The sequence below is a fragment of the Bufo bufo genome, chromosome 2, assembly GCF_905171765.1.
Source record: "Bufo bufo chromosome 2, aBufBuf1.1, whole genome shotgun sequence".
NCBI classification, from domain to species: Eukaryota; Metazoa; Chordata; class Amphibia; order Anura; family Bufonidae; genus Bufo; species Bufo bufo.
The window spans coordinates 680,798,546-680,818,885 of NC_053390.1; the positions used below are offsets into that span (position 1 = coordinate 680,798,546).

Consider the following 20,340-nt stretch of genomic DNA (forward strand, 5'->3'; position numbering starts at 1 on the left):
TGCCCCAAGTACAAGCAGGAACTGAAGACAGTTGCAGTAAAGGCCTGGCAGAGCATCACCAGGGATGAAACCCAGCATCTGGTGATGTCTATGCGTTCCAGACTTCAGGCTGTAATTGACTGCAAAGGATTTGCAACCAAGTATTAAAAAGTGAAAGTTTGATTTATGATTATTATTCTGTCCCATTACTTTTGTTCCTTAACAAGTGGGAGGCACATATACAAACTGTTGTAATTCCTACACCGTTCACCTGATTTGGATGTAAATACCCTCAAATTAAAGCTGACAGTCTGTAGTTAAAGCACATCTTGTTTGTTTTATTTCAAATCCATTGTGGTGGTGCATAGAGCCAAAAATTTTAGAATTGTGTCGATGTCCCAATATTTATGGACCTGACTGTATATTTACAAAAACAGACACGTCAGGAATAGTGACAGGTCCCCTTTAACACAAGGGACAGTATACTAGGTGGTGCACCACTACCATAATATGTGAACCCCCATGTACATATGCAGCTGTAAAACCATGCACTGCTGTTACCAAGTAGATGGCTCGTTAAACAATGGCCATTCACACAGCTGATGGCGGCAGCGCAAAGAGCAAAACCCCCACAATCGGATGTTAAAGACCTTTTGATGAAAGGCCATGAATATCCTGATTTCAGAAAACCCCTTTAAGTTCACTGTCCACCAAAACCCCCAAAGTCTTCCTCAGTGACAGTAAATTCCTAGGCAGAATTCTCTTCAACAAAGAAAGTCACTGTCCGGTATAACACCAGTAGAAACATACACCTAAGATGACTCAAGATTTCAACTTCTAATCAACAACTATTTTTCCGTCACAGTCTATTGTCATCCTCACTACAAAGGTAAGGAGTTCTAAAGTAAATGTATTCATCATGGACAGCACAACACTCCTATTGCCAGGGTTTTCAGGTTAGCACGATGGATCTGAATGCTTGCAAGTAAGCTCTTAAAGGGATTGTCCAGCCCAGGAGTTGACAATCCCAATATGGTCCTAACCTGTGGCCAATAAAAAAAAAAACGTTTGCTGTCCCGCTGTTCCAGCACCAGTGCCCCCTTGCCAGACAATTTTGATTCCCGCTAGACCAGAATCGACTTGGCCCTGTGACCACTTCGGCCAATCAAATCATCTGCCTCAGCTGGAAGTGGCTAGAACGCCTCTGCAGGATAACATCTCCCACCATGCCTGATCATTCTTTCCTCCCGACATCTGACACTAGTGGTGGATCCACATCCTTTTACATAGACCGATATATCAGGCAACTATCAAAAACTACCCAAATGTTCCCTACAATTGCTTATTGTCAGCGGAAATGAGAGCTGCATTTACATACAACAATCACCTTCGCTGTACAAGGACAAGTGATGGCTTGTCCCCGGACAGCAAATCGCCATTAAAGGGGTTGTCTCACCTCAGTAAACACCATTTAATCACTTCCTTGTAGTTCTAGGATGGTTTCTGTAATATAGATCCATTTTCCAATTTGCCTCCGTCACCTCTTATTCCCTCTTTATAGTGCCCTAAATTCCATGCTCATTTCTAGGGGGTTACGGCCACCACTGTAATGTTATCAGCGGTGGCCGTGCAGGCGCACAGAAGCCCTATCAGCCGGCTGATCTGATGGCCGGGTTTCATGGGAGCGAGCGCGCACAAATTATTGTGCATGTGCAGTCACTCCCGGCCTGGCCACCTTGTCTGAGCTTTACTACAAGCTCATAGGATTTACAGGGTGCGCGCACACCAGGCAAAAGGGGCAGGGTTGCATCCTCCTTGCCCTGCTCACTGTGCCTTCAGCTCTGCCCCCAGCAAGCAGGGAACTGAGACCCCAAGAGCCGCGAGAGAGCCTGTAAATAAGGAGGTGAGACAACATCTTTAAGGGCCCATTACACAGCACGAGAATCTTAAAGATAATCGCTAACGAGCGTTCATAGGAATGCTCGTTAGAGATTATGTGGTGGTGTAAATGTACCGCAGATTACCCAATGAACGAGCGAAACACTTGTTCATCTGGTAATCCAATCGTCTGTGCGGAAACAGAAATCGCCGTTTGCTGGCAGCAGATCATGTTGTTAAACACACCATGCTGTCGGGGAACAATGACTTCGAATGGGGAAGAGCGATGATATTAGGGATTACTCTGGAGGAGATCTCTGCATGTAAATACAGAGGTCTCCTCCACCAGCGAGCATCAGATTGTTGGGAAGGAACTCTTCGTTCCTGATAATCTGCTGCTCTGTCGTCCCGTGTAAAGGGACCTTTTTCTTCTCAAAGTCACAGACAAGCAGCTGTCCATGCAGTTCCTGGCATTCAAGTGTGGCTAATGCCAGCCATATACAATTGATGTACTTCAGCGGAAACAACCAATTTCGTCGAGACTGGCGATCATATAATGTGTCTCCCAACGGCAGGGAACATAAGGATCAGGCATGTTGGACTTCAATTGCCCGATTCTTTTGTTCTCAGGGAGATAAACCGCTGTCAGAAGAGTCTGGCAGCGGCTTTCTTCCGCTCGTCCGAACAAGGACACGTGCTTGCTCTGACTGGTGCTTCTCTTTAAACACTTGGAGCTGTGGGTTGACTTTGGTTACAGTTTTGGGATGACATGTTGTCTTCTAAATCTATTTCATCTCTACACATACCTTTGGAGATAAAAACTTTTCAATGCGTTTAAATATAAAAGGCTTCTCCAATATGGAGTTGACAGATGGACGATCCTTGGGATTTCTCTTAAAAAGCATAGAAAGCAGGTTGCGGAGGTCATAGGAATAATGTACAGACACTGGAGGGTAAGATCCTCGAATGATCTTCAAAACTAGGTTTTTCATGTTACCGGCTTCAAACTGAAAGGAAATCAGCAGGGAAATGTGAGAGACAAAACATGACAACAATACTTGCATTCTGAAATTCTGTGCAGACCTTTATATAAACCATCGTGACTATATCCCACATTACTGGACTAGCTCTTAAATGTCACCAGGGTAGCTTCAGTGACGCCAGCGGATGTGGAACTGTCACAGAGCTGGCCCTTACTACCAGAAAGGGACAATGACACAAAATAAACCCAAATAATCCTGTTACTTACCGCATGTTTGAGAGTGCACATTTCATATAGGACACATCCCAGGGCCCAAATGTCACTGAAAAAAGGGAAACAAGCGACTACTGAACGGTGATGTCAAAACTAAGCTGAAGAGCATTCACAGTGTCAGAGTTAACCCCAGCAGCGGAGAGAATGGCTTCACCCATGAGCAGCAGCAGCATTGGTATGATATTTTCTTGTACACCTATCTACCTTAGGCTACTTTCACACTAGCGTTAATCTTCTCCGGTATTGAGATCCGTCATAGGGTCTCAATACCGGAAAAAAACGCTTCCGTTTTGTCCCTATTCATTGTCAATGGGGACAAAACGTAACTGAACAGAACGGAATGCTCCAAAATACATTCCGTTCCATTCTCATACCGGAGAGCAAACCGCAGCATGCTGAAAATGGATCCATCATGACCCACAATGCAAGTCAATGGGGGCGGATCCGTTTTATCTGATACAATAGAAAACGCATCTGTCCCCCATTGACTTTCAATGGAGTTCATGACGGATCCGTCTTGGCCATGTTAAAGATAATACAACGGGATCCGTTCATAAACGATGCAGACGGTTGTATTATCAGTAACAGAAGAGTTTTTGCTGAACCCTGCCGGATCCAGCAAAAATAGTACATTTTTGCATTTCAAATGTACAATAAACTTACTAATATACTTTATTTTACTACAGCAGACTCCAAAACATCAGGTTGGCATGTCCTCACGCTCTACCACCACTCCCTGGGATCTCTGCTCTAGACTGTGCCATGGGATAAGGATTTATAGACTATACTTCTGGATTACAACACTTTGGGTTATATGTATGTTTTTCGCATACTCTCTATCCCTTTGTTCAAAACAAAGTTTAATTGCAAAGAAACCAGTTGCGTTTGTGTCCAATTTGCATGTGAAGACTCAGGGAGAGGTGCAGGAGTTAAGTGTATGAATCCACAATGACTTTGTTTTGAGTGGTCCACTACATTGCCTGAAATGGAACCATCCAAACAGTTTAAAAAAATTAAGTATATTAATACGTTTATGTTACTATTTGGTAAAATTGCAGCCAACACATGTGGTGTGGAAACACATAAACTACGATGCCATGTGCATATACCCTTAGGGCTCTTTCACACGAGTGTGTCCCTTGCGGGAATCAGGCTCCATGTGAGAAAGTGATCCCGCGTTCTGGACTTACAGAAGTTCAGGGGATTATCATGATTTATAATGCTACGTGCCTCTGCGTCACCTTTCTGTTACAGAATCATACTGACATAAAGCTGAGCCTGTCACATGTGAATGGATGATGTGAATTATTTACCTCTTATTGTTGTAGGGCCGATTCTCACATATTTCAGGAGACAAGTAATATGGTGTTCCTATACATGTTCGAGCCAGTTCTATTGTACTGTATAAAAAAAAGAATACTTTATGAAAAAAAAAGGGAAAAAAAAAAAAGTTTGCTTCAAGCATTCTCATATTGTAATATAAACACTACCTGTTCAGTACTCTCGCTATTCCAAAATCACCCAGCTGAATGGTCCCACTTTTGGTCAAAAAGATATTCTACAATGGTGAGAAATCATTAGTGACTGGAAAAACATATTGAGATCCACAAATCCAGTGGTGTTAAAAGCGTCTTCCCATCTGGAACAGTGATGACATATCGTTAGGATATGCCATCAATGTCAGATAGGAGCGGGTTGCACCTCTGGGACACGATCCCATCTCCAGGACAGGGCCCCTAAGGTGAAGGAGAGCATACCGGTTATGGGAGTTCTGAAAATAGCTGAGCAAGGGCACTCGTGAATAGAGAGTGCGCCATACATGCACAGCCACATCTCCATTTAACGCTATGGGACTAATCGGCTATTTTCAGAACTTTCAGAGAGGTGAACGGAGGGTGGCCGCACATGCACGGAGGGTGGCCGCACTTCGAGGGAGACAGGAGTGGGTCACAGAGGTGGGACTTGCATGTATCTGACACCGAGGGCATATATTTGAGATATGCCATCAATGTCTGAGATGGGAATACCTCATTAAGAATCCCTTCTTACCTGAGACTTGATATCCCTATGGAGAATTTTTCGGTCATGAACATGTTTGAGAGCCAAACACAGCTGAACAAACCAGTCCAAGATCTAAGAAAAGGAAAAAGAAAAAAAATGTGACTAAATGGAGGGTAAATAATAAGAAAAGCATTTGCAGTGTTTCTTCTGTAGTGAATTTAAAGGGGTTTTCTGTCATTTGTTCACTACACCATATTGCTGGTATGCTATACTCAGCACATGACTACAGCAGCCAATCAATGGCTGCAGTGGCATGTCATTGCTTCGACCTAGAAAACAAAGGTCATCAGAATATCTCAGCAATATGCAGGGTTTTTAAAGGGTCATTGAGATTTCCAAAAATTTCTGGTATCATGGCGACATAGAGGTTTTGAACAGTGGGGTTCAGAGTGCGGAGACCCCTACAATCATTTGAATGAGAAGCCCTCATATATCGTGCTCTCTCTCTTCACTGCAGGAGACAGGCTCATTAGAAGTCCATGAGTCTGTCTCGATACAGTCTTCTGCAGCGAGGAGAGAGAGTGCGATATGTGAGGGCTTCTAGCAATTGGGGGTCTCAGCACTCAGACCCCACCGACCAGAACCTTAGATGTGGCACTTTAAAAGGTAATCTGTCCCCCTGACCCTAGACCATTTCTAATTTCGTACGGCACTGTAGCTCGGCTATAGCCCTTTTCCCATATACCTTTATGTCCAGAACAATGCTCTCTATCCTTCAGAAAGCACATTTTAAGAAATATGTTAATTAGGTTGAAAAAGAGCCCAAGGGGTTCTCTCAGTGCTGGAGTCCAACCTCCCACATCAGCAGTGAGCCCCGGACCTCTCCATCTCCTAGCTGTGGTGGCGACATCATGCAGCCGCTCCAAATCTCACGTAGGCTGCTGGCGCATCCGCAGTTCACACAATGAAGCAGCTGCCAGCAGAGAATAACTGACCGCGCAGGCCACAGTTTCCTTTCTGTGTGCACCAACAACCTGTGTGAGATTTGGAAGCAGTTAGTATGACGCCGCCGCCGCCACAGCTAGGAGGTGGAAAGAAGAAGAGAAGGGGAGGTCCGGGCTCCAGCACCAATAAGCACAGCCCCTTGGGCTCTTTTCAACCAAATTATCATATTCATAAAAAATGTTTTTGGGGGGATAGTGAACATTGTTCTGGACATAAAGGTATATTTGAAAAGGGCCTATAGCAGAGTTACAGTGCCGTACAAACAGAAAAGCTCTAGGGTAGGGACAGATTCCCTTTAAAGAGGACCTTTCATGGGTCCAGACATTATAAACTAAGTATCAGGATACGTAGGGCATAGTGCAGAGATCTAACTGCACTTCCTATTTTTCCTGGGCGCCGCTCCGTTTGCCCGCTGTGGCCCCCATTGTATTCTCCAGCCCTGTATGCTAATTAACAGCATCGGAGCAATGAGGAGGAGACTGAGTCTTTCTCCGTGGGCGTTCCTTCTCCCTGGCGGGTGACGCTCTCCGCTGCGATTGGACAGCGCTGCAGCCAGGGGAAAAGGAGACGCCCACGGAAGAAAGACTCAGTCTCCTCCTCATTGCTCCGATAATATTAATAGCATACAGGGCGGGGGGAGAATACAATGGGGGCCACAGCAGGCAAACGGAGCGCCGCCCAGGAAAAATAGTAATTGCAGTTAGATCTCTGCACTATGCCCTACATATCCTGATACTTAGTTTATTATGTTCGGACCCATGAAAGGTCCTCTTTTGGGTCCATTCACACGTCCGTAAGTGTTTTGCGGATCCGCAAATTGCGGATCTGCAAAACACGGACACCTGCAATGTGCGATCCGCACATCACAGACCACTACTAATAGAAAATGCCTTTTCTGGTCCGCAATTGCGGACAAGAATAGGACATGTTCTATTTTCTTCAGGACGGAAATGCGGATCCCGAAAAAACGGATCCCGAAAATGCGGATTCGCATCAGTTCCAGGCCCCATTGAAAGTGAATGGGTCCGCAAATTGCAGAACGAATGCGGACCCAAATAACGGACATGTGAATGGACCCTTAAACTGTTAGACACCCCCTTTAAACTTACAGCAGTAGAAGTAATTGGTCCAGATTTACTAACCCTAAAGACGGTGAAGCGTTAGACCGGCTGTCTAGACCTGCACCAGATTTATCACAGGGCTCAGGCTGGATGATAAATGTGGGCAGGGTTAGGGTGGGTCAACATCCTGTTTTTTTCCCCATCCGTTTAACGTATACAAAAAACAGACGTTTAAACGGATGCCTAGACTGATGCGTACAGTGGTATCCGTTCACTATAAAGTTCCGTTGTAAAAAAAACAAAACGTATACTTTTTACCAGGAAACAAGAACGTAAGTACGTCAAATGGAGGCATAAAACGTGATGTGAACCCACCCTAAGAGACTTTTCTCTGACTCTATACCAAATGCGGCTTGGCTTACTTTCAGATAAATTGGACACCCAGAATCGGGGAGCTATTTTGGCCCTAAATGGTGCATAATAGGCCACACCCCTTTTCCAATAAGGCACGGCCCCCTTGTCAGGGCTGGGTGCAGATCATATCTCTAGACCTAGATGCGTCAGATTGCGCACCAATTTACGCCATTTACAGTTAATCTGGCCCACTGTATTTTTATACTTCCTCGAACAGCAATACTAATGTAAGCAGTATATTTTACATGTTTCATAATACACACATTTATCAACCCCCTACGCCGAAACCACCACTTTTTAAAGGCCATTTGCACAAATGTCATTTTTCCACCACCCTCGCCACTTTCTAAAAAGGGGTCATGGCGAGGGCTGGACCATCAGCTCCAGCAGATTTATCATCATTACACCAATTTTCTTGATAAATCTCCCCTACAATCTGAAGATTCCAAGAAGCTAACGAACAGAGGCTTGGGGGGGGTACCACCGCAAACAGAGCCCACTCCCATTACTGACACCGCACCTCTCCCTATTCGAGTCAGAGAATGGTGGTGTGACCCTCAGACCAAGTCTACTGAGGTGAGGGAGATCACGGTATCCACCGAGCGGTCCTGGTCAGCCATGTCAGAAATGTGCTGGGCATCAGTATGGTGACACAATTACTGGTCTCTGAGAATAAAACTCCTTTCTGAGTGTTTATTCGTTTGAACAAGTCCCCTCCTTCACAATAGTCCATCACAATGTAAAGGCAGCCGCTTTCTACGAGGGAAACACAGAAGAAAACATTGGCTATTTATCAAAACCGCCCCAACAACAAAAAACTATTAGGTCTCTGGTTTCATTTCCCAAAGTGTTTTGTTAAAATGAAAGCTGCACTGTGATTGGTTGCTGGGGACAACATGACCAGTTCTGTCGACAGTTTTGATACATGAGGTCCTCTTATTCGTTAAGTGACGGGGGTTGGTAACTGTGCATTAGAATAGACGCGTCCAACGCCGAAAGGATATAGAACGGACTTGACGAAGAAGTGGAACAGACTGAAAGAACAGGCCAAGAAGAGCAAGACAAGGTGATGAGACGTGGTACTCAAGCACACAGCCCACACTTCTGGACGAGAACAAGCTTAAGAGTTAAAGGGGTTCTCAGGATACAGAAAGATGGCTTGCTTGCTTCCAAAACGCACAGTGGACAGTGGAGCTCAATGAAGCTGAACTACAAGACCCCACACAAGCTGTGGACAGGTGTAAAGCTGTTTTTGGGAGACAGTGGCCATCTTTTTGTAATCCTAGAGAACCTCTTTAACCAGCAGATCTGAGGATCTACTGGAGTCCAACGAACCAGGATTTCCTCAACATAACGGGTTGAATCTGTGATTTCCGATACAGTAACATGAAGATTTACTTCAGAATGGTGGATTAGTGACTCATACACAGGCCAAAACAGGAGCCAGGACCCTCCAGCAGTCACCACAGATGGTAGTGACTGGGAAAGCCACTTTCTTCCAAAAATAGCTCCACATCTGTCCACAGGACGTGTGTGGTATTGCACCTCAGCTTTGTTCACTTAATGGAGGTCAGCTGCAACTCTGGACACATAATTTGCCTAAAGTCCTAAGACTTTCACTCCCATAAAACGTAACTTTTATTACAGCTGAATCATTATTACTGACCATAAATCTACCCATTTGAAAACTATCAGTTCTGTTGCCTATTTTCTGTTAATGGATCAGTTTATACTCAGTTCACTATCTGGACTGTGATTCAATAAGGGGCTGGAAGCTGCGCTCTGGAACCAGACTCCCCCCTATTCTTAGGGTCCATTCACACGTCCACAAAATGGGTCCGCATCTGTTTCACAATTTTGCTCAACATGTGCGGACCCGTTCATTTTCAAAATGGGGCCAGAAAGTGCTGTCCGCATCGGCATTTGCGGATCCGCACTTCCATTCCGCAAAAAAAAAAAAAAAATAGAACATGTCCTATTCTGGTCCACAATTGCGGACAAGGAAAGGCATTTTCTATGAGAGTGCCAGCGATGTGCAGTCCGCAAAATGCGGAATGTACATTGCCGGTGTCCGTGTTTTGCGGATCCGCAATTTGTGGATCTGCAAAACACATGCGGACGTGTGAATGGACCCTTATGCTGAATACACTTGTGTTAGGCTGAATACACTCGATATCTATAGGCTACACCCCTGCTCTAAAAGCACCCTCACTGACTGTCCCCCGACATTTTTCGCCAGCTAACCTGGCGACTTCAGGGGGTTGGTCAGTCTACACATTGGTGGGCGTGGCATTATTTAGCTGTCATCTGCTAAAGGATCACATAATTGGTATAGAGATATGACGCAACCGTGGGAGTCTATAAAAGATCCACGCCCACCAATGTGTAGTCTGTCCGATCCTCTGAAGACGCCAGGTTAGCTGGCGAAAAATGTCAGGGGACAGTCAGTGATAATAGGGGGGAGTCTGGAGCCAGAGCGCAGCTTCCAGCCCCTTATTGAATCACAGTCCAGATAGTGAACGGAGTATAAACTGATCCATTAACAGAAAATAGGCAACAGAACTGATAGTTTTTTTTTAAATGGGTAGATAGTCTTAGGACTAAAGGCAAATTATGAATTATGTGCATTTACATATGTCAGGGTCAAATATTTTGTATTGAGCAACTCTGGACACAGCACATGGACAGGTGGTACTGTTTGTAGAGGAAAGCGGCAATGTTTTCCTTAGGGCTCATTCACACGACCGTATGAACGAGTCCGCATCCGTTCAGAAATTTTGCGGAACGGGAGCAGAAACATTCATTTCAATGGAGTCGCTAAAGAAGCTGACGGCATACTGTGTGTTGTCAGCATCCGTAGTTCCGTTCAGCGGCCCCCCCAAATAAAGATAGAGCATGTTCTATTCTTGTCCGCAATCATGGACAAGAATAGGCATTTCTATAATGGGGCGCCCGTTTCGCAAATTGCAGAACGCACACGGGCAGCATCTGAGTTTTGCAGATCCACTATTTGCGGACCGCAAAACACGGCGCGGTCGTGTGAATGCTCCATAATCCTGGACAATCCCTTAATTACTGCTTGAAGCTGGTACTGCATGACTTAGGCCTCATGCACATGACCGTTGTTGTGTTCCGAGTCCGTTGTTCCGTTTTCCATGATTTTCTGCGGACCCATTAACTTTCAATGGGTCAGTTGAAAACTTGGATAATGCACCGTTTGTCATCCGCGTCAGTGATCCGTGTTTTCAGTCCGTCAAAAAAATATGACCTGTCCTATTTTTTTCACGGACAACGGTTCACGGACCCATTCAAGTCAATGGGTCCGTCAAAAAACACGGAGGCACACAAGATTGTCATCCGCGTCCGTTTTTTTCCTATCATTTGCAAGGCAAACTTGACTTAGATTTTTTTTCACTTTCCTTCATGTCTGGTGATCCTCCAAAAATCAAGGAAGACACACGGAAACGGATCACGGAACCCCGTTTTGCGGACCGTGAAAAAATACTATCGTGTGCATGAGGCCTAAGGCCACATGCACACGACCGTTTTTTTTTTAAGGTCCGCAAAAACGGGGTCCGTAGGTCCGTGATCCGTGACCGTTTTTTGGTCCGTGGGTCTTCCTTGATTTTTGGAGGATCCACGGACATGAAAAATGAAAAAAAAAAATCTAAGTCAAGTTTGCCATTGAAATGATAGGAAAAAACGGACACAGATCACGGACACGGATGACAATCTTGTGTGCATCCGTGATTTTTCATGGACCCATTGACTTGAATGGGTCCGCGAACCGTTGACCGTGAAAAAAATAGGACAGGTCATATTTTTTTCACGGCCAGGAAACACGGGTCACGGATGCGGCTGCCAAACGGTGCATTTTCCGATTTTTCCACGGACTCATTGAAAGTCAATGGAGCCGCGAAAAAAAACGTAAAAAACGGAACCACAGACGCGGATGCAAACAACGGTCGTGTGCATGAGGCCTTACAGGGATTTCCAGGATTCCATGGCTGCTTTAGTCCACACACTATGCCACACCTGTCCAGACGCTGTGTCTGGTATCGCAGCACTGAAGTGAATGGGGGTGAGCTGCAAAACCAACCCACCTGTGGACAAACGTAGAACGTTTTTAGAAGAAAGCAGACGGGTTTTTCTAATCCCAGACAACTGCTTTAAGGACGTATTTTTTTTCCGTTTCCGTGCAGTTTTTATTTGCGGCCCATATGTGGATTCGTTCACTTCAATTGGTCCACATAAAAAACGGAATACACTCCATTTCCGTATGCCCGCATGGCCATTCCAAAAAAAAAACAACAAAAAAAAACAACATGTCCTACTATTGTCCGTATTACAGACAAGGATAGGACAGTTCAATTATGGGCGGGATGTGCTGTTCTGCAAACTGTGGAATGCACACGGCCGGTATCCGTAATTGAAGATTTGCAATTTGCGGACCGCAAAACAGGCAATGGTCATGTGCATGAGTCCTAAAGAGGACCTGTAACCTCTCCTAACCTGTTTTAGTAACTACTTGCATTCCTCATGTAGTATCTATTCTTATGACTCTAGAATGTGCCATTCCTTTATTATACCTGCTAGAAGTTGAGTGAATTGCCAGCAGCTTGCAGTGAAGGTCCAGCTGGGTGTTATCAGTAGAGGGTTTGTCCCTGTACACACTGGCAGCTCTGATTGGATAATGTCACTGTGGCACAACATAGAGACATAATAACGGATGCACCTGGATTACTATTACATGGGAAATGCAAGTAGTTACTACAACAGACATGTCAGGACAGGTGACAGGTCCTCTTTAAATGAGATCTAAGTCTACTTAAAACATGGAACAAGGTGACAGAGCAGGATACATTCAGATGGACACAGCATAACTGGGCATGTACAGATTTATAAGCCTTTTTCTTTATATTATGTTTCCCTGTTTAACCCCTTAAGGACTCGGCCCTATTTCACCTTAAGGACCAGGCCATTTTTTGCAAATCTGACCAGTGTCACTTTAAGTGCTAATAACTTTAAAACGCTTTGACTTATCCAGGCCATTCTGAGATTGTTTTTTCGTCACATATTGTACTTCATGACACTGGTAAAATGAAGTAAAAAAAATTCATTTTTATTTATAAAAAATATACCAAATTTACCAAAAATTGGTAAAAAATTGCAAATTTCCAAGTTTCAATTTCTCCACTTCTATAATACATATTAATACCTCCAAAAATAGTTATTACTTTACATTCCCCATATGTCTACTTCATGTTTGGATCATTTTGGGAATGATATTTTATTTTTTGGGGGATGTTACAAGGCTTAGAAGTTTAGAAGCAAATCTTGAAATTTTTCAGAGATTTTCAAAAACCCAATTTTTTCCGGTTACAAAGCAAGGGTTAACAGCCAAACCAAACTCAATATTTATGGCCCTGATTCTGTAGTTTACAGAAACACCCCATATGTGGTCGTAAACCGCTGTACGGGCACACGGCAGGGCGCAGAAGGAAAGGAATGCCATACGGTTTTTGGAAGGCAGGTTTTGCTGGACTGTTTTTTTTGACACCATGTCCCATATGAAGCCCCCCTGATACAACCCTAGAGTAGAAACTCCATAAAAGTTACCCCATCTAAGAAACTACACCCCTCAAGGTATTCAAAACAGATTTTACAAATGTCGTTAACCCTTTAGGTGTTCCACAAGAGTTATTGGCAATTGGAGATGAAATTGCAGAATTTCAATTTTTGGGCAAATTTTCCATTTTAATCCATTTTTCCCAGTAACAAAGCAAGGGTTAACAGCCAAACCAAACTCAATATTTATGGCCCTGATTCTGAAGTTTACAGAAACACCCCATATGTGGTCGTAAACCGCTGTACGGGCACACAGCAGGGTGCATAAGGAAAGGAATGCCATACGGTTTTTGGAAGGCAGATTTTGCTGGACTGTTTTTTTTTTTACACCATGTCCCATTTGAAGCCCCCCTGATGCACCCCTAGAGTATAAACTCCAAAAAAGTGGCCCCATTTTAGAAACTACGGGATAGGGTGGAAGTTTTGTTGGTACTAGTTTATATGATTTTTGGTTGCTCTATATTACACTTTTTGTGAGGCAAGATAACAAGAAATAGCTGTTTTGGCACCGTTTTTATTTTTTGTTATTTACAACATTCATCTAACAGGTTAGATCATGTGGTATTTTTATAGACCAGGTTGTCACGGATGCCGCGATACCTAATATGTATACTTTTATTTATGTAAGTTTTACACAATGATTTTATTTTTGAAGCAAAAAAAATCTTGTTTTAGTGTTTCCATAGTCTGAGAGCCATAATTTTTTCAGTTTTCGGGCGATTACCTTGGGTAGGGTGTCCTTTTTTGCGGGATGAGATGACTTGACACTATTTTGGGGTGCATATGACTTTTTGATCGCTTGCTATTACACTTTTTGTGATGTAAGGTGACAATAAATGGTTTAATTAGCACAGTTTTTATTTTTTACGGTGTTCATCTGAGAGGTTAGGTCATGTGATATTTTTATAGAGCCGGTCGATACGAACGCAGCGATACCAAATATGTATACTTTTTTTTTTATTTATGTAAGTTTTACACAATAACAGCTTTTTTCAAACAAAAAAATGATGTCTCCATATTCTTAGAGCCATAGTTTTTTCAGTTTTTTGGCGATTATCTTAGGTAGGGTCTCATTTTTTGTGGGATGAGGTGACGGTTAGATTGGTACTATTTTGGTGGGCAAACGCCTTTTTGATCGCTTGCTGTACTTTTTGTGATGTAAGGTGACAAAAAAAATGGTTTATTTAGCACAGTTTTTATTTTTTACGGTGTTCATCTGATGGTTCATCTAACGGTCATGTGATATGTTTATAGAGCCGGTCGATACGGACGCGGCGATACCTAATATGTATACTTTTTTCCCCCTATTTTTTACCAATTTTTTTTTACTTTATTTGGGGAAAATTACGTTTTGTTTATTTTTACTAGAAACTTACATTTTTTTGGGGGGAAAACTTTATTTTTTCCACTTTTTTTCACTTTTATTTTTTGTCCCACTTTGGGACTTGAACTTTGGGGGGTATATTCGTTTACAATGCATTCCAATACTTCTGTATTGGAATGCATTGGCTGTATGAGTAATACTCGTATACGAGTGCATCACTGTACAGCAGCGGCGGCATGACGCGCACGGTGTCATAGCAACCAATGACGCCGTGCGCTCCTGCTGTCAGAAAGAATCCCGGTCGGGTTACCACGGACCGCTCTCGGCTGCGGAACACGGCCGTGTGCATGAGGCTTTACTCATACAGCTTCCGGCCTGTGAGATCCAGGGGGCTGGATCTCACAGGCTCTTCACCGGAAGGCAGCGTGATGCCTTCCTTAGACATGGCGCTGCCTTCCCCCCCCGGCGTTGTGACAGGATGATTTCAGCGGGCATCCTGTTCCGATTAACCCCCGCCGCGCCGCAATCGCGGTTTAAACCCATGACGTTCCGATACGTCATGGGTCCTTAAGGACTCGGGATACATGCCGTACCAGTACGTCATGCGCTCCTAAGGGGTTAAAGGACATCTGTCAGCAGTTTTGTACCTTTTTTTTTTCTCTCGTGACAAATCATACATCATGTTAATGGTACATTTGAGTCAATATGTTTCACCTTTATAAAAAAAAAAAAAAAATGAAAATTTGAAAAAATTACCTATTTTTTATTTTATTTTTTTAAGACTTTAGAAAGTTTAGAATTTTAGAAGCAATTTTTGAAATTTTTTAAGAAAATCAATCTTTTTAAAAGGACCAGTGACCAGTTCAGAAGCCATTTTGAGGCGCTCACATAATAGAAACCACCCATAAATACCCCATTTTAGAAACTACACCCCTCAAACCATTCAAAACAGGTTTTAGAAATGTTGTTAAACCTTTAAGTATTCCACAGGAATTAAAGCAAAATAGAGGTGAAATTTCCAAATTTCCCTTTTTTTTCAGATTTTCAATTTTATCATTTTTATCCTGTAACACATCAAGGGTTAACAAAACAAACCTCAATATTTATTACCCTGATTCTGCAGTTTAGAACAACACCCCATATGTGGTCGTATACCGCTGTATGGGCAGACGGCAGGGCTCAGAAGGCAAGGAGCTCCATATTATTTTTGGAGGGCAGATTTTGCTGGAATGGTCTTTGGGCGCCATATTGCATTTGAAGAAACCCTGAGGTACCCCTAAAGTGGAAACCCCCCAAAAAGTGACCACATCTTGTAAACTACACCACCCAAGGAATCTTTAAAGGGGTGTAGCGAACACTGACCCAGCAGGCGTTTCATAGAATTTATAACCCTAGGCTGTGAAAATTAAAAATAAATGTATTTTTTTTTACAAGAAAATGGTACTTTAGGCTCAAACTTGCTTTTTTTTTTTTTTTTTTACAAAAGATAACAGGAGTATATCCCCCCTCGTCATGGAGCGATAACTGTTTAATTTTTTTATTGACTGAGCTTCGTGAGGGCTTATTTTTTGCGGGACAAACTGTAATTTTTATTGGCACCATATTGGGGTACATTTGGCTTTCTGGTAGCTTTTTATCTCATTTTTTGGGAGGTGAACTCTAAAAAAGCAGTTTGGTGTCATTTGTCTATATTTTTTTACATCGTAAAAAATCATGTCTTTGTGTTGCAATTTTCTTAGAGCCATTATTTTACATTTTTATGGCTATGGTCTTGTATGGGGGCTCGTTTTTTGCGGGATGATGTGATGTTTTTATTGCTACCATTTTGAGGTACATACGACTTTTTGACCGATTAACATTATAGGCCAGGTTTATCATTACACTTACATCTTACTTTTACATGTCAGATTTATTAATGGTCCTTTAACACTGTGATAAATGTGGTTTGACGGTAGTACTTTATCCTTCAGTAATGGGCTTTACAAAAGTCGCACGTATTTACGAAAAAGTTGCATGTTCTATTAAAAAGTCGCATAAGATAAGCATGGTCCTCACTAGAGTGAAATTGCGCAATTTATTTCGACTTTAAATTGTCGCAATAGTAAATCTGTCTAGAGATTCATTTACATAAGAAAACACGCCCACTTTCAGAAAACTGGCGACCATAGTGCAGAGCCAATAAAATTCGCAAATTTTTGTGCAGTTTTAGGGATTGCTCAAAAATTTGTGACTTTTTCACTCTATTATTTTGACTTGAGCTAATGATAAATCTGGCCCTATGTTTTTTGGGATGTGAAGTAACAAAAAAAAAACGGTTTTGGCTAATGTTTATATTTTTGATGGGGGGGGGATCATGTGATATTTTAATAGAGCCGGACGTCACGGACGCAGCAATACCAAATATGTCTATTTATTTATTTCTATTTTTAACATTTTTTAAATTACTTAATTGGTGATTTTTTTTTTATTTTTACATGTGAAACTTTTTTATTTTTTTTATTTTTTTTATTTTTTATAAAACACTTTTATTTTACACTTTGTGTCCCCCATAAGGTCATACAAGACCTCTGGGGGGATATTTAATTTAATTTTTTTTATTTTTATACTATTGATTTCTCCTGTAACTGGGGCTTACATGGTAGCATTTCCCCAGTTACAGGGGAAATACACCCCCCAGAGAGGCTGTGCAGCCTCAGTGCAGGGCTGATCGAGGTCTGTGGAAGACCTGACAGCTCCTGCATTTCCCCGGCGGTCACATGACCACCGGGCCGGGACAGGAAGTGTCACATCGCTTCCTTGCTGTATATGCAGAGTGTATACAGCGATCTAGAAGGCAGGGTCACAGGAACGGTCCCTGCCTTCTCTCTGGGGTGCCCTGCTGTCACTGACAGCGCCCCCCCGGGCACAGCAGCTGCATGATTAGTGTGCAGCTGCCATCTCTGAAAAGACGTTCTAAAACGTCCGATCATATAGATAAACCCGACCGCCCAGGACGTTTATAGTCAATGGGCGGTTGGGAAGTGGTTAAAGTGTACCTATCTTCTAAGTTTATTATTTTTACTATGGTTATCGCTAGGATATGCCCCCATTGTCTGATAGGTGCGGGTCCCAGTGGTAGTTCTATATCGAGAACGGAACAGGCCAAAGTGGTGGCTGGAGGACTCCGGACCAGCCACCAGTAAGCGCTCTCCCCATAGGAGTGAATGGGAGCGCACCGCGCATGATCGGCCACCGATCCATTTTTATGGGCCTGAAGGAAATAGCCGAGCCAGCACATGCGGAGTGCGCCCTCCACCACTTTCAGGGCTCAGTTTAGGAGATAGGTGTGGGTCGCAGCCTTCAACTCCATCCAGAATGGACTCTATGAGGGACATTTACTAAGCATGTTGCACCAGAACTATGGTGTAAAATGCGCCAAAAAGAAAGGCGTTTTGATTTGGGCCAAATATATCAACAGTTTTCTCCAGAATTTACACCATAAAGAATTCAAGAAAATTAGCTCTAAATGTCAAAGTGGGCAGGGCTATCAAATTGGCGTATATTACACCGCATTCATCATCCTCTTTTCTGCAGAAATGGCTCAAATTGTTGCAGACAAACCAGTGGCGGTTTGTGTAAAAAGTCACATTTATGGCAGAAAGATGCATTTTATATTTTCCTGATACAAATTAACAAAAACAAAACAATAGTCTGAGACAAAAGTCTCAATTTACCACTGTAAGGGTCCATTCACACATCCGTGTGTGTTTTGCGGATCCACAGATCCACGGAACGGCAATTGCGGACAAGAATAGGTCATGTTCTATTTTTTTTCGGGAACAGAAATGCAGACCCGGAAGTGCGGGTCCGCATTTCCGGATCCGGGCAGCACATCGTGCGGCCCCATAGAAATAAATGGGTCCGCAATTCCCTTCCGCAAAATGCGGACCTGTGAATGGACCCTAAATGTCACAAATATGATTCAAAAGTCGCAAATATGTATCAAATGTCTCAACTGTGGTCTGGCAGGGGGTGGCTGAAATGGCGCATTTTCGTTTAAAAAAGTCACATTTTAGTGTCATTGGTGTTAAAATGTCGCAAGTAGAGAGAAATAGGCAGATAATCAGGTTTATCTTTTAAAAAGTCACATTTTAAAAGTGGTGTGCGCCTTTTTATATATGAGGTGAAACAAATCACCACTTTTGATTTGTAATGTAGTTTTTTTTAACGCAAATTACGCCATTATTGATACCTGTCCCCCTATGACTCCAATGTCACGGCCTTGAGGACAATGATAATATACTTGAATTTCTACCTTCAAATGATTCTCTGTACTGCACAATATTCGGATGCTTCATGTTCGCCAGCACAGCAACTTCTCTCCTTGATTCTTCTCTCTCTTTGTTTGACATCTTAGAAGAAAATACATAATTAATCATTGCAGGAGGTTTCAGCTTCTTCATAGTGTTAGACCATGTTCAGACATGGAGGTAAGGCTGCAGTTTTGAGATGTCTATTCCATTTTCAGTACATATGGATGTGGTTTCAAACTCCCATTCACACATAGCAGAACTTCGAGCATGCTGCAGATTTTTAAGCCAGGGATTTTCACCCCAGATTTCACCCTTTCAATGTACAGGATGATCCCTGTGCTTCGGTCCCCTCCTATAAACCTTCAATACAGGGGTCACGTGTGATGTTGCATCCAATGACTGGTCGCGGCAGTGAAGTATTCCCCAAACAGCAAATGGCCTCAGCAGCCAGTGATTGGCTGCATCGGCACAGGTGACTGTCAGTGCAGAAAGTTTACAGAGACTGAAGCTCAGTGAAGACAGAGGCGGACCCGGGGATGCGGAAATGAGTGTTGGGGAGCAGATAAGTTTGCGTTCCTTAACAGGTCTGGCTGGGTTGGGGACCAATCACGACAAAATGCAGTGCAATCTGCTGGCAGCTTGTTATAGAGCAGGAGAAGCTCGGCAGATTGATATATAGTTTTGCAGGAAAAGATTTACTGGTAGTAAAACTTGTAAGGCTACTTTCACACTAGTGTTTCTATTTTCCGGTATTGAGATCCGTCATAGGGTCTCATACCAGAAAAAAAAAACACTTATGTTTTGTCCCCAATTATTGTCAATGGGGACAAAATGTAACTGAACAGAACACTCCAAAATGCATTCACTGATAACTGTACACGGGGAGGTGTTATCAGTAATTGATAGCATTCTCTGTGTAAGTGTGTATACATAAATAGCTGTCAGTCACTGATAGCTGTACACAGGGAGGTGTTATCAGTGATTGATAGCATTCTCTGTGTAAGTGTGTATACATAAATAGCTGTCAGTCACTGATAGCTGTACACAGGGAGGTGTTATCAGTGATTGATAGCATTCTCTGTGTAAGTGTGTATACATAAATAGCTGTCAGTCACTGATAGCTGTACACAGGGAGGTGTTATCAGTGATTGATAGCATTCTCTGTGTAAGTGTGTATACATAAATAGCTGGAAGTCACTGATAGCTGTATACAGTGGAGGTGTTATCAGTGATTGATAGCATTCTCTGTGTAAGTGTGTATACATAAATAGCTGTCAGTCACTGATAACTGTACACGGGGAGGTGTTATCAGTAATTGATAGCATTCTCTGTGTAAGTATGTATACATAAATAGCTGTCAGTCACTGATAGCTGTACACAGGGGGGTGTTATCAGTGATTGATAGCATTCTCTGTGTAAGTGTATATACAGAGATAGCTGTCAGTCATTGATAGCTGTACACAGGGGAGGTGTTATCAGTGACTGATAGCATTCTCTGTGTAA

At 42.9% G+C, this 20,340-nt stretch overlaps 1 protein-coding gene across 1 annotated transcript in view; it reads right to left on the reverse strand.

The window, feature by feature from the left end:
• NEK1 (NIMA related kinase 1) overlaps positions 1 to 20,340 on the reverse strand; it is a 157,462-nt gene that overhangs the window by 131,649 nt on the left and 5,473 nt on the right. The window contains 7 exon segments of the mRNA XM_040418655.1: positions 2,664 to 2,864; positions 3,107 to 3,161; positions 4,426 to 4,512; positions 4,603 to 4,670; positions 5,162 to 5,245; positions 8,246 to 8,349; positions 18,840 to 18,936. Coding sequence (XP_040274589.1) covers positions 2,664 to 2,864; positions 3,107 to 3,161; positions 4,426 to 4,512; positions 4,603 to 4,670; positions 5,162 to 5,245; positions 8,246 to 8,349; positions 18,840 to 18,936 — 696 coding nt within the window.